The sequence below is a fragment of the Pseudomyrmex gracilis genome, unplaced genomic scaffold (assembly GCF_002006095.1).
Source record: "Pseudomyrmex gracilis isolate BER0280 unplaced genomic scaffold, ASM200609v1 scaffold_456, whole genome shotgun sequence".
NCBI classification, from domain to species: Eukaryota; Metazoa; Arthropoda; class Insecta; order Hymenoptera; family Formicidae; genus Pseudomyrmex; species Pseudomyrmex gracilis.
In genome coordinates, this window is record NW_018021040.1 from 47,359 (window position 1) to 75,357 (window position 27,999).

At 37.8% G+C, this 27,999-nt stretch overlaps 1 protein-coding gene across 1 annotated transcript; it reads right to left on the bottom strand.

Annotated features, from left to right (window-relative positions):
- Positions 1-326: 326 nt before the first annotated feature.
- LOC109860735 (sodium channel protein Nach-like) lies at positions 327-10,735 on the bottom strand. Its single transcript, XM_020440017.1, has 11 exons — positions 10,313-10,735; positions 8,903-9,045; positions 8,552-8,615; positions 7,028-7,202; positions 6,324-6,469; positions 5,606-5,744; positions 3,399-3,699; positions 1,941-1,994; positions 1,478-1,640; positions 1,253-1,359; positions 327-632 (listed from the first exon to the last, which is right to left on the bottom strand). The coding sequence occupies exons 1-11, from the start codon at positions 10,522-10,524 to the stop codon at positions 346-348; spliced, it is 1,791 nt and encodes a 596-aa protein (XP_020295606.1). The 5' UTR covers positions 10,525-10,735; the 3' UTR covers positions 327-345.
- Between the last annotated feature and the right edge of the window lie 17,264 nt (positions 10,736-27,999).

The following is a 27,999-nucleotide window of genomic DNA, read 5'->3' on the forward strand; positions in this document are numbered from 1 at the left end:
CTTGGGAGCTAACATGGAACTTCCGATCGGGAACTTGAAATTCTGATTGCGATTCCATTTGTTCTTTCGAATGGCTGTCAGTGTTTTTTGCAATCGGTTTATCGCCATTGAACGATGACGAGATCCAAAGTAGCGTGTTTGTTCGACGTCTTTCACTTGAGACGTCTTTGTCTCGATCGGAATCGATTTTTCATATTCCCGCGAGACTTCGAAAACTTTCTGATCGAACACTTTCAGATCGTTTTGAATATCGGCCGAACGCTCGTGACGGGACGATCGATGCAAAATGCACTCTCTCCGATCGGACATCTTTTCTAATAGTTCCATGATGGCTCCCCGACTGTATCAGTATCTGGTCGTGTTGTCGATAAATCGACCGTATCTCGCCGAGCGCCACGATCGGGGCAGCAACTCGCCCCAATAAATCGTCGTTACAGTTTGGTCGTGGATTGATTGTATCTTCTCGTTGTCGTGGTCACCGTCATCTTTCTCCTCGTGATCGCCGTCGTCCTTCCGCATGATCGATTCTTTGAAGAGGAGGTCGCGGAGCACGAGCGCAAGAAAGTACAGCATCTCAACAACGCTGATGAGACTGAAGCCGATGAAGACACCGCATATACCGCCGATATCGCCTGCAAAAAACCAAGTAACCATTTTTACTTAGCACCGCGCCTGGATATACTGTTCAGAGAAAGATAAGAACCCGGTAAAATCATACGTGCGCTGTCTTTTACTAAAAAGTATAAGAGAGAGAGAGAGAGAGAGAGAGAGAGTGTGTGTGTGTGTGTGTGTGTGTGTGTGTGTGTGTGTGTGTACACGCAGTAGTTATTAAAAAATTCCATTTTTGAGCACCCTTGAGGGCATCCTACAGAAAAAACACGAATAAAAAATTTCTGTTACTACTCTGCTCTGCCCTCTTGAGGTGACTTTTTCATGCGCTTTGTATATCAACTGCAAAAGGAATTTCAACATCGTTAGTTTGCGTACTCGAGTGTAAACGACGAGTTTTTTTTTTATATTAATCGTAATTTCCTTTGAAAATGTATTCTTTTATCGCGCATTCGCGTACCCCAATTAACTACCCATTTTTATACATTTGTATTTTACATGTTAATTTGTACTGACGCGTGCTGACATTTTGCAACGTTCAATTCGCACTCACGTTAGAGATCCGTAACTTACCGAATTTCGAATTATTTTTTTTTCTCAAGAAGAAAAATTCTTCTCGTCGATCTCGTAATTTCTTACTTACTCAAAAGTTCGTACCAGTAGGAAGTCACGTCCTGTTTCAGTCTGATCGAGCCGTACTTCGAAAAGAACACATGCAACACACCTTCATCCGTAACGTTTAGGTTCCACCTGCAATTTGTGCAATTCGCTAACGCTTCTTTCCTAACATTTCTTTGTTCAGAAATAACAATTTCGCGTCAATGTACATCATATATTTATATATATATATATATACATATATATTTACATCAGATCGGTTTTGAATGTGCCGGGAGTCATGTAACTTTTTGAACTTAATATGTCGTAAGAAGTGTCTTGACAAGCGGGATAACAATTCTGACAATGGAGAGCCCAGTCCTTATTTGAAATGGCTGCATTATCCTCATGAGGTAAGACTGTCCACCATTTGGCTGTGTGTGTCGCAGAGAAAATTTAAAAAATTACACATATATATGCCATATATATATATATATATATATATATATATATATATATATATATATATATATATATATATATATATCGCACACAGATACAGAGTGATCTACATATGGGTGTATAATTGTAATTAATTATTAAATAATGTTTTATTATTAGAGTGAAGAAAGGAGAGCTTGCGAGATCTTTAAAAATGATCATCCGCGTCGATGAATCGTACATCGTATGTGCGCGCGCGCGCGCGTGTGTGTGTGTGTGTGTGTAACACTTACTCTTATATTTGGCCAGACAGTCCAAATCTGCGTTCGTGCAAATGCGCCATGAATCTAGAACACGTGACAAAAATGAACGATCGCGCGATCATATAACATTGCGTTAACAAATTCATAAATTTTCAAAACATAAATACTATACGACATTTCTCTCACGCATGCAATCACGTGCAATACGTACTCGCACACGTGGTTATTGATTAATGTGTGGAAAAACAAAGAAAGAGGCTACGGGAAAAAACGGATCCGGGCACGCCTCGCGCGCTATCGATGGCGCGCGAGAAAAAAAGAGCAATAAAGGGCGGGGTTTTAAAACGAAAGAACGCGGAGAAAAGAACTTGGCGGAGTGGCGACGCTTTCACTGTGCCGCTCTGCTCTTCTTTTTCGCCGGAGCCCCGGCCACGGTAAGTTAATCCTACAGAACGCGCGGGGATGCATCGCGCGATCCGCTTTAATGCTTTAAGCCACCCGTGGTAAAGCCTCGTTAGAAAGCTCGTGAACGCGTACAGCTCGCAATGCAAGGAGAGCTCGACGTTCCTTTACAGATTGCCACCCACGCCTCTCGACTTCGTGATAGAAGAAAGAAATCGCCGAGATGTAAGAAGGAGCACGGCGGCGGATTCTTCTCGAGGAGAGGGGGAAACCCGATTTATCCGTCGAGATACGATCCTTACCGTATTGCTCGTCTACATCTTACTTCTAACTCTAATATTTCGAATTGATTAAAATAAATCGCGTCTTGCGCCGCTGGCGTTTTTTTTTTTTTTTATATATATATATATATATTTGCTTTCAATCGCTATCGTAAATCCATCACGAGATTAAAATTTCAATCGTTATTACTATTTACTTAAAAGATACAACTGTGGTTTTTTTTTTTTTTTTGTAATCTCCTTAAAATATCTTCGCGATTCTTTCAATCGTGTCGTCGATAGCAATCACAATCCGCGCCGAGCAAATAATTCAAATGCAATATAACCGATGCATTCTTTTGTAACCAATAACGACAAATATTAACGGTGCGGAATAATGTTCGCCATCTCTTCTCTTTTCTTTTTTTTTTTTCTTTGCTACTTTTTTTTTTGATCGTTCTAAGTTTTCCCAACGGCACCGCTAAGTGAAAGGTGTGAAAGCTAAATTGGATAAGGGGAACTCTCGAAAAGAAAATAAAAGTGTGAGCGCGGAGGAAGGCAACGCGATTTGCTCCGAAGATTGCCAGCAATATTACCGAATCGTCAATCCTGATAGACCATAGTGCAGCGCGAAGGAACGCCAATAAAAGCTGCGAGTCGGGTCTCGCAAACGTGTTTACGACTTCGATATGTGTGTGTGTGTGTGTGTTACGCTTGTTCTATTAATATCAAAACCAGTTCATTTCGGAATGCGATATATGTACGTGTGCTACGTGCGCGCGTGCGAGATGCACAAACAGCGGGTGTTAACATTATTCTTACTAACATTCTTTTTCGCCACGACGTGGATAGAAGAACGGCCTGCACCCGCAGAGACTCAGGACATCGTGACTTTTGCAGTCAACAATGCAGTCGCTGTAAGTGTAAGGCGTGCCAGAGTACGTTGTGCGTTGCTCCTCCGCAAAAATACAGTTGCGTTTGCTCACGTGAAATCTCTCGATGATTTTAGTACTGTAAAAAGACGCCCCTGTCACGTCAATGTACGTCTCGGATTGAGGCAGCGCAAGCACCTCCGTGACACCGCCGCTGGTCACGTCCGGATAATCGCGAGGGTCGAACACAGTCACCTGAAATGGTACATTGGATTTTGCACAATTTTCTCTCTTGCTATTATTTTGGAAATTAAAGTTGTGAAACTTGGGAAATTTAAGAAATTTAAAATTAAAATTATTTAAATTGTATAATATTTAGAAATAAATATAAAATTAAATCATCAAAATGATTGGTTTGCACATGTTTCAATAGCAATATCGCTAAATTTATTTTAAATATATGTTTATTATATAAATTTTGTTTTTATTTTTCTCTTATATTTATCTCATAATTTCCCGCTCAAATTAATATTGCGTCACATCCGACGGATTCGTATAATTGAGATAAATTATCAATTTTCAATACGACACATTAACGAATAATATTTCTCCAGACAATAGCGCGTCAACGCATTGTTTTATCCGAAACGATTAAAATAAAACAATGAAAATAATTTTGCAAATTTCTCTGACTGCGTCGTGTACACTAGTATTTTTGCGCGATGCACACATCAAATGCTCGATCAAATACTCGAGAATATCTGATTTCTCCCATGTATTCGGTTTCCAAAGTCGATAGTATTCGAGCAGATCGAAGAGAACGTCGTCGTGTTACATACGAACGATTACAGAGTGAATGTAAATATAATTGATAATAAAATAACTCGCTATACACTTGTACAGTAACTCATGTGACAAATAGAGTTGACCCCGACTCATGTTTATTCAAGAGCGCTCGACACAAATATAAATTTTTTTTACCGATGATACATACAATTCTCTAAGATGCGTGTTTCACCGTGTACGCGAGTTCTTCATAAGTGCTATTACAACACTCAAAGTTGTAGCGCACACACATTAGACCGAAAATATAGCGGTCTGAAGGAAATGCGCGCGATTATATCGCGGCGCTAATGACTTTCGCGAGCTTTTTATCGGCGAGCACTATACACGAATGAAGTACACAGGTGGTCTCTAATGGGGTGCAGGAAGCGTAGAAAAAGTTCAAGGTGTGATACGGCTACCGATTATCTTTATCGCTCCTTCATTGTTGAAATACATTCGAAGAACACGATAACTTTGTTGAAGTGCGTTATACGACATAATAAACACTTTTAGTGTTTATTTGTTTAAGTAGTATATCAAATTGTTTTAATGTATATGTGCAATATATATATATATATATATATATATATATATATATATCATAGAGGAAATGGTATTAATAACTATAATTAAATTGCGTGTAGAATTAATTAATTAATTAGTCGTTAGAAACGCGAACATTTATCACGCGTTTCTAATGATAAATTAAGAGAAACTAAACTTTTTAATTGTTTGTACCAAGTTTATTATTTGCAATATGTGAGAAGCGTGTGTATGTGTACACGTAAATGTATTTTACATTTTACTGAAAAAAGGCAAAGATTAACTTCACTTCGGTATATGATAAAACATAACGAGAATAAATCTTCATTTTGCTCAATTAGCCTCTTTTCATATTCAACACTTTATAGCGTAACAACTCGTTACCAGTCAAATGTGACTCGTTTCTCGCATAGGCGAGAATATTTCCGAGGAATTCTCACACGCGAGGTTTTCAGAATTACATACGCTAAATCACTATTGTACGCTAAAAGAATAAAATATTTTTATCGCATTTTTTTTGTGAGGTGTTTTTCCGTAAATGAAATAAAGTACATTTCCAAGACTATATTATGTACACAAATGTATTTCTGATACACTTCGACGCGAGTAGTTTTTTGCAAAAATTTCTTATTTGGAGAACAAACAGAGAAATTTGGTAGTATTTGTGATAATGAGATAAATGTTTTACATTTTGACTTTTAGCTCGAAAATGAAATCTCTCTTGCGAATATAAGAGAATATAACAGTCTGTCTCGACGAATGCAGGCACTTTAAAACCGCCACTTTTGCTTACCTTCCAACCTTTAACCGGTAATATCGGATAGAAGTAATCGTCCAAAAATGGCTCCATCACGACCGTCAAACCACGTTCGATTCCAAGATCAGACACATTATGTTCTTTTAATGGCGGTTTCATGAATTCGGGCTTCATTCTGTCAACAGAGAGAGGTCACGTATAATTAATCGCTAGTAATTGTTTCAAGTACAAAGCTGAACCTTCTAATGGTTTGAACGTTATATATTTTTCATACGCCACGCGTTTTAACATGCAAATAAAACGCGTTGCGTGTGTAAAAAAAAAAAAAAAAGAAACATTAAACGTAAATGTCAGTTATTTAGCGATACAATCAACAAACCGCTATCAATAAAACATTAACGATGATTTTTTTAAAACCACTGTATATCTCGCGTTACTAACTCCCATCTGTTGAAATTAATACGCGTTCTACACTTTTTAAAGTACAATGATAATAATAATATCGTATCTGTATTCTAAATTTATATGTGTTTGCACACGCAGCAGAGGAAACAGTTGTACATATAATAATAATAAATCAAATAACGGGAACATCTTTGCGCATACATCAGAGAAATGTAACTTGCTTGAAAGACGTTACTTTGTGTTAAGTTACATGCGAATAAGTACATAGTCGAATAAGCGGTTGAACCGTGTTGTGTTTTCCGGAAATACGCGCGTTCCAAATACGCGCGAGAGAGAGAGAGATACTCACACGGGAATGTCGTCGCTTTCGCGTAGATAATTAAAGGTGCAACAGAATCCGTCTTGCGTCTTACGAAACTCGAAAAGCGTCGTGCAATTCCGGTCGGTCCCGTGGAGTTTGCACTTGAGAAGCATCGTTGCACATTGCGGCGATAACTGGAAAATTCAGGCGTGCGACACTCTAAATGCGATAATAAATTACCGTTAACTCGCCCGTTTGTGATAACATCGTTTCGATCCCGCACGCGAAGTGTCGGGCAAACAACGTTTTAATTGCTCCTCGGGGGGAAAACCCCTTCGCGCGTTTCGCGCAATTACACGTGTAAATAAAATAACAGCGCGATCGTCCGTATATAAGTGATTTCTATCCGTTGTGTGTCCGAACAAAACCGAGTGAGCTTGAAAATCAGACCAAACTGTCGCGTAAAACAATAAAAAAAAAAAAAAATTCAAAATATCTGAATGTGAAAAATTCGAATAAAACTAAAAATTTATGAAAAACCTGAAATCGCGCTTTCCTTGAAATTATAATTTACATCAAGAAACCGTAGTTTTTCCAAAGCTTCTGTTGCTGCTTAGTGTTAAACCTTCAGAGGTTTGTGGTTGTTGCTTTCATCACTACATTGGAAGAAAGTAAACTCGAACACGAAACGTGACATCAAATCATTCGGTTGTCACATTCGTGTTAATACGTGGCCTACTCGCTATACGTACGTCCTTCATTATTCCGGTAATGTCGTACGGTCCCTCGAAGTAAGTCGTCAGAAGTCGATCAATCTCCACATTTCGATCTTCATCCATGGTAAATTCGGAGGCATATATATTGCCCAACTGCTTGACCAAATCGAGGATTTCCGTGACCGACTGGTCCGTGATGTTCGCGTTGAAACTGTTTTCACGAGAAGTTTTTACTATTGCAATGACAAAGACCATGTTTGCGTGTGCAGATGTAATAAGTGATATATTTCCATAAGTTAGGTAACACATTCGACACAAGTAATTGCTCAAATAAAATTAATTAATTCGTAATTAATCAATGAAGCGTGTATTCGCGAGACTGTAATAAAAGATGTATCGGTCTACGAGTATAAGAAGAGAGCGGTAAGTTTTGGGGAGAGGGCAAAGCCCAACCCCGCGCAAAGAGTTTCAGTTCCGAATCAACGATTTCTCCGCGGCGCGACTCCCGAAAGTTTGGGCGGGTGGAGAAGGTAGCGTTGTGCGAAATGGCTGAATTTCGGGGATATTAACGCGCTCAATTAAATGAGCCGTAACCACCAATTCTAACGCTCTCCATCATGGCATCCGATGCATCGATCCACTTTCGTTATCAAGTGCGCGGCAGCGCCGAATTAACGATAATCCGCGCGCCAATTGACTCGGGATCGAGCAAAAAGTGAAGTAAAAAGCTGACGCGCGCGCGATCGATTAAGCATCTCCCACAATGCTACCATGGTACGTTAACCAATAGCGAGGTAACTCGCGTGCGCCTTTGTCAACGCTTTTTACAGGATCCGATGAGTTTCACAGGCGGACCTACTTTTGCAACCATCATCACGAGAGCGATGGATTCGCGCTTGATCGTATTCAGATGGGTCATGATTATTTCAAACACTTCGCTTGTTTCAAGTAATCGGACAGCATCTATCGATTTTACATCGTCGCGTCACGAATCTTTTTTTTAGATAATCATTACTGAGACTCTTTCGACTACGAATTTATTATTTATTCCGACTGTTAGAAGAGAATTTTTTCAATATTACTGGTTGAAACACATTTTTCGATAATTTACATGTGAAAAAGAGATTTGAAAACATCTGGACGCGAAGCAGCGTCGAAAAAAAAATATTAAGACCAATATAAAAACGCATGATATTGAAAGATATCGCCAATATTTGCATATAAGCTCCTTTTATTATCGTCGTAAAGGTAATTCACGCGACCGACTCGCGTTGCGGATACGTATTTGCAATTCGCGTTTTGACGCTGGCAAACGGTGACCGTTTCAACACGGCACACGGAGAAAATTCATGGAATAATGCGCATTAACAGACACATTTGCGCTATATTCATACACGGTTCCCCACTCCGTGTACATTACCGTTTTGTTGTTTTTGTTACTCGTGTAACGTTGTATGTTTGTGTGTGTGTGTGTGTGTGTGTGTGTATGTAAAAGAGAATATGCGCTATGTTTGTTATTCGTGAGTTTAGCCTGTGTTTATTTAATTCAAAATAGCTTACATGCTGTTCGCCAGTTTTGTTGCGGATTGCTTACTTATCCTGTTCACGGAACAGATGGCGATTGCTGAAAGTGATTATTGAAACGTCAATCCATAATAAAAAAAAAAACAATTGGAAGAAAAATGAGAGAAACAAGCAAAAATAAATTTGAAATAATATAAAAATGTTTATATTTCTATACATAAATATTATGTTTTATATAAATATTATGGTTTTTATTTTTTATTTTATATTAAAATATTATATATATATATTTTATTTTATATTTTTTAAAGTTTCTCCACTAACAAGTGTTTATGTTTATAAGGTTTTGTGCGTAAATCTTGGAAAATACAAATGAGATTTTTGTACCTGGAAAAAGTAAATCGGTCGTTCGATAACTGTCCGTATCCATGGAAGTTAGTATGGGCGATGTGTAAAATTCTTGATAGGAGACATAAACCATAAATATCAAACTAGCTATAGTCACGCAATGTATCGCGATCCATAACGATCTGAAAATACAATTCACGCGTGTTGATAAATGAAACTAAACGAGGATCTGTAGTTTTAAAGCGAGAAAATTGTGCGTGCGCAAAAGAGAATTGCTTCTTGTAATTTAGACGCTTGTTGTTCACTTTTGACACAAAAAATGCATATTTGAAAAAGCTGAAACCAGAATGTAACATCCCGTATTATGGAGTATCAAGTAAGCGTATTATAGCAACACTTTGTTCTCATTTCGTATCGCGATGTGTCTACGTTTGTTACGAAATTTACGCGACGCTATCAACGTCACGCGTGTAACGCGTAACACATTAAATCAGTCATGTCGCGACGTAACTCGGGCATTTTGCAGAATATTATGGGTTAGTTTTTTATTTTTTTATTTTTTGCCGCGTTGTTTTTTTTTTTTTTTTTGGAGAGGAGAACGAGAGAAAACATCTCGCGCATTTTGTTTCGTTTCGGGAAACGTAATACGCTTTATGATTTGTGCACGGACTGATTTGTGCGGTCCGCTATGAATCCAAGAATTTTCCCCTACCCATCTCGCAGCCGTTAATCTCGCGAGAAATGAGCATACGTTTCGTTAAATTGCATAACTTTAATCATACCTTATTCGCGCGCGAGCCGACGTATAATGTTACAACGCACGAGTCCGCGCGTCGTCTCTCACGACTAATCCCCACGTGTAGCTTGCATAAACCGCTTTTATCATTGTTTTGATAAAGGCCCGATAATCGTATTACGTGAGCGAGGTTTTCGAGTGCAAGCTTACACCGCACCAAATGGGTAAATAACATTCAAATAAATCCCGTTCCCGAGAAAAGTTTTTATCATACAGAGAGAGAGAGAGAGAGAGAGAGAGAGAGAGAGAGAGAAAGAGAGATGGTGAGTTTATACCGAATACAGAAATAGAAATATTGGTCATTACATGTTTATTTACCGATTTAAAAAACGTGAATAGATAGAAAATAGATATATGTTATACAAATAAAGAACGTAGCACATATGAAAGTATGTGCGTAAAGGTACGATATAAAAATAAGGTATAAAAGTATCCCTTAATAAACAGATGTATATTTATTAGAAAAAAAATTATTAATTTTACTTGTTCTTATTATTTTACGTACGTGCATGTATTAGCTATTTGAAAATAAGGCAAATTATATACATTCGGAGAGAGAATAGATAATCCAAAATTCTTTATGATAATAAATAAGTTTAGAGATTTACTGCGACATGTAAATGTGCGTGACAAGGATCTGGTGATCCTTTTACCTTTCGAACCAAGTTTTCTGAGGATCGGCGAGATATTTGAAACTACTTAAACTGGAATACTGACAATATAATTTCAGATATTTTGCCATAACTCTGAAGCTCTGGAATTGCTCCGGCGTTCTCTGCTCCGATCGTCGTTCCCTGCCCGTCGATGCTTCCCATGCTCGCGTAATATTGTTTCTAGATTTAATCTGATTTTTTTCATTCATCATGTAATTTCCATTATTAAATCGCGCACAATTTAGAAGTCAAATTGACTTCACAATCTGATCTAATATTAATTAAAACTTCTTCGTTGTGTGTGCGACAATCGTTAATCAATTTTCAATCACTTCGGTCTACGCACGACCGATTGAAACGAAACGATCATCTCTCTGCAATATCTCCGCGCGCGTACACATCGGTAAATGAAAAAAAAATTTTTTTTTCTCTCCCGCAAAACTACATGGTGTTACTGCGTACGCGCGGTTATAACCTGCGCATTCGCGCGACTATCTGGAATTACGACTGACATCGTTTCAGAGCGGCGCCATAAAACACGCGTGCGGGACTGACACTTGTCTGCTACGTGTGTGTAGGTTCGCGGTCCCCGCGCGCGTTGTGACGGAAGAGATCTAACAAGATCAGATCGCGTATCTGGCCTTCCGTTCAATTACTATTCCGCTACCTTTGTATCAAGTGAGCGATCGCGCTCGCTGTCACCGGATATAAAATTGCCCCGTTCGTCGCTTCTACGGCGAATATTGTTGAATAGTTTATAAGTGTGTACGCATTGCTACATATCACGCGGTATAATCTTTGTGATAGAAAAAAGAACAGAAATTTTTCAACAATTTTGCTTGTTTATGTAGATTGATTGAACTAATAGTTCTTTGGTGGTGTACGTATACGTATATATGACACAATAACGTTTTAATGTTCAATACATAAAATATAAATGTCGATGATAATCGGGAACGTGACTTCTTGGTGCAAAGATAATAGCTTTTCAAAAATAATAGATTGAAAGCTCTCGAAAAGTATGTCAAACAAGATAATAAACAAAGATAATATTAATGTAGTGTTTCAAATTAAATATATAATGTAAACTTTAGAAGGTTTATATTTATATAAAGTAATATATTACGTATATAAATAATATTAAGCAACGATCCTTCTCTCTTATTTTGACATTGCGTTGCACAAGTAGGCTCACGACATTGATATGCAAACGCGAGCATCCTTCGGAGTGTTGCCGCTCGGTCTGTAACACGCGCGAGTTGAAGGAAGAGAATTATTCATGACTGCGTGACGCGCATCGGTGACGTTACATCGCATCCGTCTCCCGGCGACGTTTTCGCGGACGGATCGCGGCGGCCGCTTAAGTGTATTTTCGCTAATTAATGTCGAAATTAATTTAGACTTATGCGAGGAAATGGTCGGAAGGACGCGCATAAACTGCTCAACAAGGCGAAATGGAAATTGCATCAACGGAGGAGAATTCCTTGCGACAAGACGCGAGAACGTCATCCACCTCTGCCGAGTAAAACGGATGTGCGCACGTCGCGAAAATGCAAGCGAAGCATTGCTCAACTTTCCGATTAGACACTTTTGATAACTTGCGATTCTTATCTCTCTGCGTTTTTCGTTTAAATGGAGAAAATGCTTTTCGCGGGATTTGTTACATATGAAAAAAAAAAAATAAAAAATACTTGTGTGCGTGCGAGATAAATCTCGAGTATTAAAATCGCTGATTTCTCTCTTTTTTTTTGTTAGATATTTATTTTATTCGACTCTCAAAAGCACGCGTAAAGATACAATATTGCTAATAGGCATTGATTAATAATGAGAACCACAAATGGAAATTCTCTCTAATTAGTTAGATATATATCAGCTACATATTAATATAATTGTACTTGTCTAATTGTGAACCTTCGCGAAAATTGAAATTTACATGCGATCACGCTTTTGACTTACGTGCTTATGCCTCGCGGCGATTCGCTTTGACGGAGAAGTAATTTTATCATGTATAAATTGAAAAAGGAAAATTATGCAAAATTTGCGCGCGCGCGTGTGTTCATCCGCGGCCTTTGTAACATTCAAAAGAAGAACTTGCATTATGCACTTTGCAGGATTCAGGATTTCGTAGGTCGTTAAATGAAAGAAAGAACCTTTGTGTACGGCAGTCTATTTTATTGTTTTGTACACTTTCTTATCTGCCCTTCTCAGCAGTTGGCCTATTTTGAAATGCTTTAATACGAAGAACGATGCTGTGTTGCAGCGGAAACGCGCGTGCTCTCGCGCGCGAGCGCGAGGATTCTATAATTCCATTTTCTTCTCGCACTAATACTGTTAAACGTATTGAAGAAACTTTTTATACGAACGACTACTGTTAAAAAAAGTACATGTTTTATTAACTACCAGTCAAGACTATAAAACATTGTGTGTCTTCTTTCTCTTTTTTCCTCTCTTAACTTATTGTCAGTTACTTATATTATTGCCATTTTATTATTATTATTTATTATTATTTTATATTGTTTGATGCAATAACTTTATTTACATATGTGAGAACATAAATAAAACATATACATATGTAGATATTTTTTTATCTTTTACACTTACATAGAATATTTACTTTTAGAGAGAGAAATAATGATCTTTTGACGCTCGCTATACGCATTTGAGATAAAATGTGAAAGAAGAGATTAGTAAAATTGCAAAAAGCAGAGACGTGTCGCGACATGATGTATCAAACACATAGCTGGTTACTCAAAAAAAGTAACTTTGCAACCTTTCTAAAACGTGTCGTACTGCACACACGGTACTATCGGAAAGAAGAAAGAAAGAAAGAAAAGGAAGGAAGGAAGGAAGGAAAGAAGGAAGCGAGCGCTTTGTCGACCGTAAATTGAACTGACGTCGCTTTCCTTCTTTTGCCGGACCCTTTAATCAAGCGCGTTTCCTGTTTTTAAGCCAACAAATTCTCCTCTCGGTTCTGTAATTAATGCATTAAAGAACGACCGAACCCCACATTTACCACCATATGTTTTAGAGAGAGAATTTTTTTTTTTTTCTAACGAAACTTCAACTTTTGCTCATCGAACACGAGAACGATTCTCTTTTTCTGCGCATATGAAAGAAACTCATTTATAATAAATGTGACAAAATTTATTCGATTTTGACAAAATATTTCAGTCCGATCGACATTTCGCGATGCGCAAATCTCAATTAATTTTGTGTTTTATTGTGTGTCTTTCTGATAAGAAATCGAATACATCAACAAAAAATGAAAATCTCTTCGTTGGGGACGAAAAACTGTCGACGTTTACGATGAAAGATTCGATTTCTTTCTGAAAACTTTGAAGCTGACAAACCGGATCTTTAAAACACGAGGAAAAACTCGGAGAACTTTTAATGTGTGTCTGATGTCAAAGTATCTAAAAAAGCTTTTAAAGTGTCTCGAGAAATCTCGGTTTATACGAGCGGTATAATGTATTAACAGAAAGATCGATAGAACTCTCGTAAATTATAGTACATTTCGATGTACAACGCGCAATTGATATTGAATTAACAGACGTTTGTACGCGATCAACGATAAATTGGGACAAAATTGATTAAAGTTCGGAAGAATGAAGAACAAAATTGTCGTGATTTGCATGAGTTGCGAGTTTCAAATTCTAGACAAACAGTGAAAGCTCTATTTTGTGTCGACGAGAGAGTGACAGAGAGAGAGAGAGAGAGGGGAAAGAGAGCAAGCGAGAATGTGAATCAGAGGTTATACACACTGTCGCAGATTCAATTATGTTGCGAGATATGACGGGCGAAGTAATCAGGAAGGTGGATATTGCGGCGCACAATTCAACCGAGCGCCACGATTGTTGGAGTTTTCCACGTGCGAAACGTGCGCGGATCACAAGTGCCCTCTCATCGCGCCGAATAGGGTTCGGCCTGGCAGAAACCTCGGACCTACATCTCGGAAGTAATTTCGTTGGTCCGACACGTTTCTCCTCGGTGATGTTTACATATACAAAGATCGGAAAGAGAATCTTGCTGATCGAACGTGATCGACTAACGATACGCTTTTTTTATAAAAAAAAAAAAAAAAAAAAAAAAAAACTAATAAATAAAGCTAAAACCGAGCCGTCGAATGCAATGTTATACCGACAAACAAAATAAATCGAACAAAAGCAAAAACCAACGGAAGGGACGGCGATATGCGCTTTGCAAAGAAAACGTTTGCTTCGGAGTGTAGAAACGCGACGTAATTAAAAATTGCGCCGCATTTTAGAAAAAATGCAAAGTAGATAGCCAGTTAAATTAGTTTGAGAAATCGGCTTTTGTTAATCCGCTTTAGTTTCCGCCAACCGTTCGCAACATTTTTATTGACGCGGTTTTGAATCGACCGCTAATTCACTTTCTGGAAAATACCCTGACGTAGCAACGAAACCGCGTTAAATCGCACTCGGAATTATCAATGCGGGTTTCAAGGGGATATAATGGTGGCTCATACTGGACGTAATCCAGTTACATGGTAATTGCCGATCGACAATTCCGCCGTAATGTTCGAAAAAAAATAGAGAGATATATCAAAGACGCGTGTATGTACGCGCGTGTATCGGTGCTGCAGCAAAAAAAAAAAAATTGTACGAACGCATTTATTTTCAATGTGTTTTTTAGGACATTAACAAAGAACAAAAACAAGTGTAAAATAACAATTTCGAAATAAAAGCCAGCTGATTTTACGATTAATTTTGAATCGCGCGATTCGCGACGTATTTAGAACAGAACATATTTTTCAGCGGAAAGAGCAACGACTGAAGAAAGTCATGTCTCGTGAATCGCCGCGGGCTCCGTCGCCGAAATGGCTAGGAAATTTCATCCGACTTCGGCTGCGAGCAAATAACGGCGAATTACGGCCTTTCCTTTTTGACGATGAAGCACAATATGCCGAATTGTTTCTGCAAAACGTGCCGTGGTCGAAAATGGCTGACACACAAACGTCAAAGCTCATAACAACGTCAAACAATCGAGACAATTTTAATAATCAATAATCCATAAACGATGGATTGCGAATAATTAAAAAAAAAAGTTTGTTGTGATGGAAAAACAATTTTTATAAATAAGTCAGAAGATAGAGAAAAGAATCGAGAGTAAATTAAAAATTCTTTTTTTGTCTGATTAGCATCAATCCAACGCACTTGTGTGTGTGTGTGTGTGTGTGAGACGCTAGATTATATTTGTTATTTATTTTGACTCTCTCTCTAATAATGCCAGTTACCGCGGTGCAGCGTAACAGTATATTCGGATAAAATGAGCGAGGAGATGGCAATTATTACAGAGAAATCGATAATATATCATAACGCGAACAACACATCGGAATTTGATACTACTTATATACCAAAGAGGAGGCACGTGAAAATTCGCAAAACATCACGTCACGAAAAGCTTACTAATTAGACATTGATAATTCTGAATAGACTCTCTCCCGAGAATGTTAAATATATATAAATATATATTTTTTTTGCCGCGCAACAATTGCATACGCAAAAGTGTTCTTTCTCTCACTTGTGCGAACAAACGTTCTCTCATCGCGAGTAGAAATTAATTAAAATCTGGAAAAGTACCAAGATTATATCATGTCGTTTGTCACTTATTAAATTATCATCAACTGTCTCTCTTACAGCGTTCTAAGCAAGTTATTTCCTTAGAATCTACAGCGTTCTAATTCTAAATCCATTCCAGTTTCGTGCGCGCGCGCGCGCGATTCAGCGGCCAAAGCTTCAATTTCAATTTTCTGCAGGAAAGCATGCTGAGGAATTGTGGAGACATATATATATATATATATATATATATGCACGGGATGAAGAGGTTCTCGCGGTAGTCTAGATCGGAGGACGGGGAGAAAGGACAGGAGAGAGCGAATCAAAGGAGGATTGGAAATCCTTTCGCACCGCGAAAGCTCAATCGGCGTAAAACGAACCACAAGCTAGCTATTTTACCATTGTTAACGCGTCCTGTCGCCACTCGACTCTTCGACCAATTCTCCGAGACGTTTCCGACCTTACGTGAAGCTTACCGCTTTCTCAGAATCATACGACGCCGTCCGCGGATTATTTGCTCTCACGGAGGATTTCTCTCCCTTTCGCGCGGCAGCTTAATTTTAAACCTTGACGAAGACCCCGATTTGTTTAATGTTTCAGCACAAAGTTAAAAGACGTTTCCTCTTTCCGCACCATGATGTGAAAAAAATTCGTTTATATTTAATAACAAGTTAATGAAATTCTCTTTCTTTGTTAAATTTATTTGTATTATACAGATCGTCGTTTATCTTGTATGTATATTTAAAGAAACGCGAGTCGACTTCTCATTGTGTGTACGAAAATGACAGACGGAACATTTCGATGAATTATCACACGTGCGCAAATGTTTCTTTTTTGTAAAGTTAATTAATTTATTAAGATTTTGATATGTACGCGTCATGCTTGGATTTACAAAACTCTAACTGAAAATGAAGCAACGTCTTTATAAGAAAACCAAGGTGCAAGAAAACAGTAGTGTGCACCTTCTTTAATAAGATTATGCAAATTTGGCTTGTATAACTCTTTAGTCAAAATATTGCCTCGAATATTCTTTTCTTCTCCCGACGTGATTAAGATTTAAATGAAAAACTAAAAGTGTTTTTTCTCAACAGAGATTATATACGATTTATTATACTTTTGAGAAAAACAAATTATTTTCATATAATTTAACTTTGTGCACAAATATTTTAACGCACGAGCGACGAACGACTGTTGGAAGCGGATCGACTGTATTTGTTGTTCGAATTATTTATAATTTCCTCAAATACAGATTATAAAACCGGACGGCCAATGGCGTTTAGATATATTTTAACAATTGGAATTTCGGATCGCTTTATTATTATTGTTATTATTATTATTATTATTATTATTATACGACTTATTTATTATTTTTATTATTATACGACTCGCGACTGGTAATCGTTGTCAGTAATACAAATTAAAATCAAAATCATCGATCGATTGAGACTGTGTAGCATTTTTCTCGGAGCGAGAGAGAGAGAGAGAAAGCGGTTGTGAAAAAATCGGCGATGAGATCTGCCGTCTATGGAAACTTACTAACAAGAAATCAATATTTGTCATTAATCAAATCTCTCTCTATACACAAACGCGTACACAAACTTATCCACGCGATTCATAGGAGGAGTGTGTTCGGTAGTACCTAACACTTCTCTCGACTAGAGTGATCCCAGTTTCGCTCGCTACAATTCTGTATCGTCCGACATGTAGTATGCGCCATGTTCGAGAACGATATATCTCGTCGTTGCTTTACAACGTGCCGAACCAAAATTCTCCGCGCGTGTGTGTGTGTGTGTGTGTGTGTGTGTATGTGTGTTACGCGAAATTGTACCGCGTTCGAGGCATAAAAGTGCAACTCTCATAAGGCAATGTCGGAGGGCTGTGCGCGATATAAAATTTCTTCCCGTTGCAGCAATTCTGCCGGTTGCTGCAACAAAATCGTATATATATCGCGTATTGGAACGTGTATACGAGTAACGACGCGTCGTCATTAATCCTCGCATTGGCGCGTGCCGCGCATTTCGTCCGGATGTTGAATCGATGTTTTTTTTTCTTGCGCATCTTCTCTGTGTGTAAACATTCTTTATCGCTGTTTCGACTGCTTCGTCAAAACGATCGGGAACGTCGAAACTCTGACTGACAAAAAAAAAGTCTCGAGTGGGAGCGAACTCGCCCTTGTATAATGCCACCCTCTTGTGGATTTTTATGATCGCGCGCGTCGACCATTTTCTGAATTTCTATTCCGTTCCTTATTTTTCTTGTACCTCGCGAAATAACTACGTTTTACCTGAAAGTCGAAACTATCACGTCGACAATGTCCAAAGCAAAGAAAAAGTCGAAGAGAGAAAATGAAGCAGTCTCTCTCTTTCTCTCAGAACCGAAGAGGCAATCGGAGATGAAAGAAGAGAAAGGAAACGTCGTCGAGAGGTGTAAGGCGCGCGCGCGGCTTCTGTGACGTCGGGAAAACTCAATTTTCCGTATGCAACCTATAGATTCCCGTCGCAAACAGGGTTAGTCTTGTACGAAACAGGTTCTCTCTCGCACTCATATACCCGCCCTTCTCCCTTCAATACGCACATGATAAGAAAAAACTCCCTACATTAAAGCATAAAATAACGCGACTTTCGTAAATAACGCACTGCATTCTGTCATTTTTGTTCGACACACGTAAGTGAGATTAACAAAAACAAAAAAGAATATAAAAAAAGAAAATAATATATCTCTCTATAAGATAACTCTGTGGTACGCCTCATCTATCGAAAACCTTACTTATCGATTATTATTTGTGTTGAGGAATGTTTCTCAAGCTTCTGTGCTTATGCCGATAGTAGTGTTACCAGTGGTCAGTAATCGTAAAATAGTCTTATGATTTTTTCGAGTTATCGCACCCGCGCAGTATCGTCATTTTTTTTGGTGCTTGCAAGTACGAAGCGAGCTGTAGCAGCAAACAAGTGTTTGTGTACGTACGTGCTCAGAAGTTAATTCGCGCCTTCGATCATTTATATCTCGCGATACTTAGTTCTAATCTTTTATGCTTTTATCGATCGATACTGTATGAGAAAGAAGAAAAAAAGGATATACATATATATATATATATATATATATATACATATCTTTTATCTTATGCAAATCTTAAAATAAAACCTATGCACACTGGGTATCGTCGTATTTGACACTACCAATATCAAGAATTTATATTGTTAAAGGCAAATAAATTATACAAGAACTTTTAACATATTTTATAGAAAAACTAGAAATACAAAATGTTTATTCTCTGGATTTAAGCAAGAAACTCTTGTATTTTTATATCCCAATAGGAGTGAATTATACGACCACTCGTACGACTTAAAAAAAGTTTTTCAAACAAGACTTATTTTTAAAAAAGTTTTTTAAACAAGATTCATGCAAGTAACGTGATAAATAAATAAGATAACGTGATGTTGAAAATTTATATGATGAAAGTAACATAGCTCGTGTGCTCACAAACACAAATACAAAACAGAAGTTGTATTCTGAGAAACATGATAATGCGATGAGAAGATTCCGCGGTGAGTGTCGATGTTAACGAAGAACAAATCGTCAGAGCGCAGCGATACGATCGAAATGTGTCATCGTGTACGTGCGCCGACGTCATAAATCCCACCCGAGAGGTTAACGACCGACAATGAGAACACAGATACGAGCTCGCGAAAGGTATTCATCCTCATTCGATTGATCCTCGAGAATAGCTCGACGGAACGAATCGAACGACGATGGGCATTCGAGAATAGCAGATATATACGTAACTACGTTAAAAAAATCGACCTAATCAAAAATCCATATAGCGCTCGATTGTAATTATCAAATATAAGACGCTTACGTTAATTATTACTTCTTATATATATTCGGTGAGAAAAACCGATAACGCGCGCATACACGACGACAATGATGATTTTGCGCCTATATTGGTATCTTATAACAATCAAAACCATTATCGATGACATATCTAGCGCCCGCTGCGCTCAATAAACGTCACTAATTTTCCAATTCCCGCATGATCAATTCCTCATCTCGTTCGTTCTATTCGAACCGGATATTGCACGGATTATCCGGTCGAGCGACTAATCAGACACATCATCGGCGCTTGTCTTCGGGCGATGGGAATCGTTGATGTTTTCAATAGAAATGGGTGGGAGTGGAGAGAATACCATTGTCGTTTCTTCGAGAAACAGAAATTGAGTTCGAAAGTAAGAGAAAAGCACGGAGAGGAAGAGAGAGAGAGAGAGAGAAAGAGAGGAAAGCAAGGGTAACAGGGATAAAGAAGGATAAGAAAGAACACGAAGAGCTTTAAGAGTTTACGAAAGAGAGAAGGGAAGAGAAAAAGAGGAAATCAGGAATTATGAAATGCGAAAGGGGATTACGGGAGACGAGGAAAGAAGGATGTGTGTGTGTCGTTATAAAGAGAAAAAGAAAAGAGAAAATGTTTATTATTCCTTTCTAGGATAAACTTCTTTTCCGCGCGTACTTAATGAAAGTACGAGAGATAACAAGTCAGATAGAATAATATTGTGAATCGCTAGAGAGAGAATCTCAAGTTTCGAGAGATTATAAAAATTAGCAGTGATATATAAATCAACGACGCGATACGAAAGAAATTACACAAATAGAGAGCAAATATAGCACACACACACACACACACACACAGAGAGAGAGAGAGGGATACGTCTTGCTTTTTTTGTCAGACATATTTTCATCTAATTTATTTCGATATTAATATAAAATATTACGCGCGCTGAAAAAAATACTATATATATATATATAGCCATGTGGACGATAATTTTTCTCGCGTTATGAGAATCAAATTCTTTCGGAGAACAATAAAAAGTTCAAACTACTTAAATGAATGAAAAAGTTACAACAAGTGAGGGAGAAACGAGAAGGAGAGAGAGAAAAAGGAGAAGAAAGTAACAGAGAGGCAGGCAGTTAGGTGTAAAAAAGCTGTCACGGCGGCTTTATTGGAAAACGCAAAGAGATATATATTCGGTGCAATTATATCCCGAGTGTTTCTTTCATACTGTTCTTATCTTTACACTTCGTGTTACCTCCCCACAATCAACCACGACCTGTTTTTCTTTTCTCCACCCCGTCCGAAAACTCCTCGTTTCTTAATCCGTTTTGCAAACATTCGCACGTGCCGACTCTTCGTGTCTCCCACGTGCGTACCACTCATCTCCGACGTTTCTCCGGCAAACGACCCGACGGGTGCTAAAACAAAAAAAAAAAAAAAAACCCTCCGAGGGTGAAGAAAGGATCTGAGAACGTAAAAGCGACTGATGTCCCTCGGAGGCGAGACAGACGCATTAAGTATTACGTGATGTAGAGTGCGTTTGCGACAAAGGTTTTCGCGGGATTATATTCCGCGCGAGATTAAATTCCGGTATTGTGAGAGATGGCTAAATAAAATAAATAACGAGAATGTTATTTAATGTGAAAATGTTATTGTAAGTATAATAATGTAAAATTACGATGTAATTATATTTAGCACTGTTATATATAATCTTTTCAAAAAAGATTTTTAAAAAAGCGCCAAGTACACGCGCGCAACTCGTATCTCTAGAAAAAAGTATTACTATAAAAATCTCTACAAGATCTATTCTACGAAAGAAATGATATCAATAAGTTACGCCAAGTAAAATCTTTCAACGTATACATTGTTACAAAAATATATAAAATATATAAAACTTTGTAAGTTGTTTATACGTTGTAAACTAGAAAATATTCTAAATCAATAAAAAGTTTCAAATATTGTATGACCACTGCACTTTTTATATAAAGCACTCATTGATCGTAAGAAATGACTTCGCCTTGCGTGGAAAATCTTTAACTATGTCGAATCATACGTATAGATATTGCTTTGTGTGAAAAGTCAAAAGCTCATGTGGAATGTTTCAAAATAAAAAATATTTAATGTAAAAAAATTTGGCGCGGCTGAACCGAAAACTAAAGACAGAGTCCAGCCGTACATATGTATGTAAATGTGTGTATGTGTGTGTATGCTCTTACAATTTTGCTTCTTTATTTTTTTCTATGCTTTTGACCATTAATAGATCTTTGTATATATTTATTTAGCTTTAGAGATTGAGACTAGATTAAATCGCACGGTTAATCTTGGCGACAAATTTTACAAATTTGCTTGCAAAAATTTGCTTGTATATATACATGTATGTACATATATAAGTATTCTTTTAATTCGCGGTTTTTTTCATTTTTCTATGTGTTTGTTGCGTAAGTAGATTTATTAATTTGTATGTTTATTTAACTACAAATAAAATAGATAGCTCGGTCAATGCGTGCGACAACTTTCACAAATTTGCTTGTGGCAGATAATTGCAAAAATTTCAACACGTATAGCCGCATAAATATATAACGATTACACAATCCGTAAAAAACGTAAAAAAGAACCTTCGAGGTGATGTAATATAACTTTAATGTCTACATATACGTGTGTGTATGTACAAATTCAAAAAAAAAAATATATATACATATATATATATATAGAGAGAGAGAGAGGGAAAGAGAAAGGATAAAGAGAAGTCGTAGCAGTTTGCGCGATTCATTACGCAGACATGCGGAGTGCTGTTTACGCCACCCGAGGAGGGGATACAAACGGATTTATCACCGCTCCTCGTAAACAGCCCATCAACTTCTTGCTACTTCGCGCGCAGATATCCGGCGCAGTGCGCCGTGCGTCCTTCGTCGCGACGACGTAGCGGTTTTATCGTCGCAAAACGCGCGACGAGCCATCGCTTTCTCGCGCCAATTATGTCACGTCGCCAGAGGGAAAACTTTGATCCTATTTTATCCCCAGTATCGTTGAGCGATGAGGCATTAATAACGTAAATGCAGATTTATGAACTCGCAAAAAAATGATACTTGCATATTAATGTCGATTGTTTTTTTTTTTTTTTTAAATAGTCGCTGTGTGTCGCGAGCAAACTGATCAAATCGAACGAAATTTGTAAATGTGTAATCGCGATAGAGAAGTAATATCAACGCAGCGCGCGCCATTGAAATCAGTTTTTTTCAACAAATAAAATATATATCGACAATATATATAAATATATATGTAACATTCCAGTTTTAACACAATTTATTCTCTTCGGTAGCTGCGTATGACACGTTGTATATTGTCGCTGTGTGTAATTACATGTTACAATATAGAGAACATTACGTGTGTAAAGCCGCTAGTTGAATTTCAACGCAATAGGCTACAGCGCTTCATCAGCAAGATTAATGTGGATAATTATGACAAAGAGAGGTAAATGATCGTGCAGTATTTCTTAATAACAAAATTGATAATTATTAATTTACGTTAAATTTCTCTCTCTCTCTCTCTCTCTCTCTCTCTCTCTCTCTCTCTCTCTCTTTCTCTTTCTGTCTATCTGTCTCTCTTATTCTCTCATTCTTATAAAAAATATAGATTTTATGATAATTACATGTAAAATATATGGCTATCAACTATAATAATTAAATATATCACAAAATTAAATCTTGACTAAAATAATTACGGAAACAACTTGCAAACAAAGTGTATTATTACGTTAGAGATATATTATTAACGTATAACAGATAAATATATATATTACTTGATAATATATATATATATATATTATAGAATATATTATTATATATATTTTTATAATACACTTGTGGAACAACATATTTTGATCCTAGATTTGGATCTCCTCTGTAGCGTATATTTTTACAACAGTATAAATATATAAATAAAGTTAGGTAGATATATAGTTTTTCGAGTTCTCGTCTACGCGAATATAAATAGTTTTCAATAACAAAAACGCATGTAAATGCTTGCTCGAATTTTTGAAACAACGCGCGCGTATTTGTTTAAGCCGTTTGACGACTTCTCAACTTGCCGCGGCGCAACTACCGCACTACATTTACGGCCGATTATCGATCATCATCGGCAGAGGCGGCCGCGAGTATAGATTAATTTCAAACTCGAATCAATTATACCTACCCTATACGGTAGTGACGGCGGCGGAGGCAGGCCAACCGTGCGAGCGGTACGCCGAATCTAATTAGTAATGCCGATTTAGCAAACCCTAATTGCGCGCCAACATATCACCCGCAATTTATGCGACGACCGTGTTATGAATCACCACGCCTAGGCGGCCGCGTTTTCGAGCCGCCGTGTATATACATATACCCGCGGCGATTTGATATTAATTTCCATACTTATTACGCGATCGTTGTTTGTGTAACACGCGACGACCCGCACTCGCGTCCTCTGTCATTATCGCGAATACAGGAATCCTTTCTCCCGGACATTGAGAGATGCTCTCTCTCTCTCTCTCTCTCTCTCTCTTTCTTTCTCTCCCGCAACGCGCAATTAATGTCACGACATTATTAACACAGTAATGGCCGATGAGATCTTTTTGTGGCATTTAGCCATTAATTGTGCGGAATGTGCGCGCTTCGTGTACGTTGCATAGTCATCGCTAGTTGCACGTCTTACTACGGCGCGTCATGTCGTTCGATCAATAATTAACTCTTGCGCAGAGAGAAATGTTCTGTCTTTAACACACTGAATCACAAACTTTTTTTGTGATTCGCAAAGAGTTACCGGCTAATTTTATTTAAAAATAAATAAATAAATAAATAATGATTTTTTACATCTTATTACTCTGAAAAAGCGCGTCATGTTGCAATATAATAATGATTTATATCTTTTTTATAAATATAATTTGGAAACGGATGAGATAATAAACACTGCGTCGCAAAAAACGACTATTCCACCCGCGGTGGAGATTATCATTGTCATCGAATTTACGCAAATTAAGAGCGATATCGCGTTTTCGCTCGCGACATTTGAAAAACATATCGCGCGTTATCGTGACGCGCCACGCGAGTTTTCGCAAAATCGCACGACAATGCATTTATTATACGCGTCTCGCTGGACATTTAAACATTTGATTTTGCACTCGACGACAGCGGAATATCGCAGACGTATCCGGGATCTTCGCCGCGAATATACATGGTGATCGATATACACATCCTGGCAACGTCGATGACATTGCTAATAAACACAACACGCAAATCACCCAGGTTCACGATGATTATTAATTATTGTTTGAGCGTTAATTATGCGACACCGCCACTTTCCGACGTATCCGGACGTCCTCCGGGATAATTAATGATATTAGTATCGAGGATGCTTGTTGCTAATTGGTTATATTAATTAAGCCTGAACTTGTAACACGCGCATATTCTACGGAATTGCGTCTACTTTGTTCTTTTGACGTTTAACCACGCGTGTAACTTTTCTTTGTGTGCGTGAACAGTGTGAAATTAAGATTCCCGCGGATTTAAGCGCGGATTTAATATAATAAGTTGTTAAGTCAGCGCGCTCACGTTTGTAAATTTTTACAAAATTTTCGCGTCGCTCGTTCGTCCACAATATTTGTTTATTTTAAATCATCTCCTTTTGCAACTTCCTATAATTTATTTAAATTTTTTCTTCGCCGCTTAATTGTCTACAATTACTTTTCACACACTTCGTCAAATTTAACACGGTAGTAACGCATTTACGCAGTCTCTCTCTCTCTCTTTCTCTCTCTCTCTCTCCCTCTTTCCTGAGTTATTATTCACTATCATTATGTAATGATAAGTAATATTCCGCGTACGCATGCACAAAGGATAAAGTTCCGGCATTAACAATAATGCTCTTACATGACATCAAAACGATATCATGAAAGCATTAATTCTCACTGTTATGTCACTGTTATGTCGACCCATTGACGCGTCAGAATTGTATGCAAATGTTACAATAATACCTCGCTTTTCGCACGACTCTAAAACTCATTAACCATGCATATGTCAAATATATGCCTACGCATCGACTTCAACAACCGTTGAATAACGGCAACTTCGTGTGTTTTGTTGAATAACAAATTATTCATCGGATAATATGGGAAATTCCGACGCGAAGAATCGGCATAAACTATAATAAACCAATTAGATCTCAAAAAAGGTAACACGTGCGCGCGCGTGTGTGTGTGTGTGTGTGTGTGTGTGTGCAGTGTTCTACTTTAATGTAAAGGCAAAAGAGAAAACTTTTCGAAGTTTTGCAGGTGGAGTGTAAGAAACTCGCACTAAACTCGTTTGCCGCGAGGCTTCGTAAAAACATCCCCGCAAATATATACGCTCTATTCTGTGTTTAAATTTAAGAAAAATTAAGTAAAAAAAATAAAAGACTCAAGTCTTGCTACTTCTCTCGGCGGGAGTTTTCTATCCGAACCGGTTTTCTATCGGTTCTCACTGTGTCTTTTCGTGCTATCATAATTTCATATAATCGGAAAGTTTGACAACGATGAGAAAGGAAACTTGCAACGATCCAATTTGCCACCATCGAGTCTCGAATGTTCGTGCGGAAAACGTCGCTCGAATCCGAGACACTGCGCCGAGTGTTCCTCCCCCGCGCCCCTCCCTCTCCAAGATCCGAATATTTGTCTGTTCAAACATTTCATCGGGAATCTATGATAATTTCAGTTCTTGTTCTTCGGGTCCTTTTCGCAAAGATAGTAATCCTAAGTAATGTTACACACACACACACACACACACATGTATATAACAACTGCGGAACGATGTGCGATGTCGTCACTCTGGATTGAGTTTGCTTCAAACGCGAGTGAACAATGTTTTTTCGCTACTTTACTTCTCATGTTACATGAAAAAAACTAAAATTAGTCCGATCATGCACGTGAGAAATTTTTTCTCGAGAAGTTTATAATCTACTGAAATTTTCGTTTTTTTTTTTTTTTTGACGGTGAAAAGTGACTTCACAATTTTTTTGGTCTCTAAATTACATTAGACGTGACGCACACGCACGCACACATACACACACATACACACATATATACCAATGACTTTAATATCTCGGTTGAATTTCTTCCAGGCTATCACGAAGGAAGTTCGTTTCAAACGTTACTCCGGGGACACATTCGCCGTCGCTTGTCGGTATTGCCCGAGCGACGAAAAGAAATAAAAATTATCGTCATCATGTGTGAATACCGTCGGCAGAATGGCTTGTCATGCGAGCACTCCGTCTCCTCGCATTATTATTTCCTTTACCATGCCGCGGGATGACTTTTATAGAGTCTATCTTTCCATAACACTTTGTTTCCCGTACATAACACCGCGATTTCCGCGCCGCCCGATATCGTTTTTCCTATCGTTTCGTATAGTTTTTCCTCTATCGTATTTCTCAGGTTTATGATCTCCTAAGATCGTTTCAACGATATCAAGCTTTTAAGGTAAAATTTTCCTTCTTTTTCCACCCTTCTCTTAGAAAATATATTTGTTTGAGTAATTTAATTCCAATTTTAATATATCCCGTCATTATCTTTTACGTAGCAGATGTTCATTTTTTAAATAAACCTTTAAGTAATAAAAAAAACTTTACAAAAAAAAACTTTTTTTCAAAGTCTTTTTAATAAAAACTTTCGTTCTGTTTGACAAGGTCAGAAAAACGAGAAGCACTTCCAATCAGCATTTAAACGTTTGACCCGAGCTCGTGCTTTTTCCGTGTCTTTTTATCTCGTCAAAAAACTTAGCTCATAAACTGCAAAGCGATTAACTGCGCGCTGTCAACGCAACCGGTACGTCGTCTTGTTTCGAAGATGACGCGGGGAAAACGCGCGAAACAACGGCGATCTTCCCTGTTACAGAGCTGAATGTATTTCAGCTGAACGCTCAGCGCTTTAACGCCGACAGAACAAACGGCCGACGTCCACGGGCGGACGCATCTTCTCTACAACTTGGTAATTGGCTTGCAGTGCGGGACATTCAACTCGTGAATTTCCCAGGTAAAACCGACGCAGTGACGTATGTGCGATATTTGAACCGGAAATAGTTTCGGTGGAATGTTTGTGTCTCGGCAGATAATATGTATATGCCATACAATACCTATATTGTATAATTAATGGCTTAATTTTTAACGTTAATTATTTATCACGTCAGAACAAATTAAGCTATTATAATTAAAAAATGTAAGCTATTATAATTAAAAATAAAAAAACTATTAAACTATATTAAACTATTAAAAAATTTAAGCTG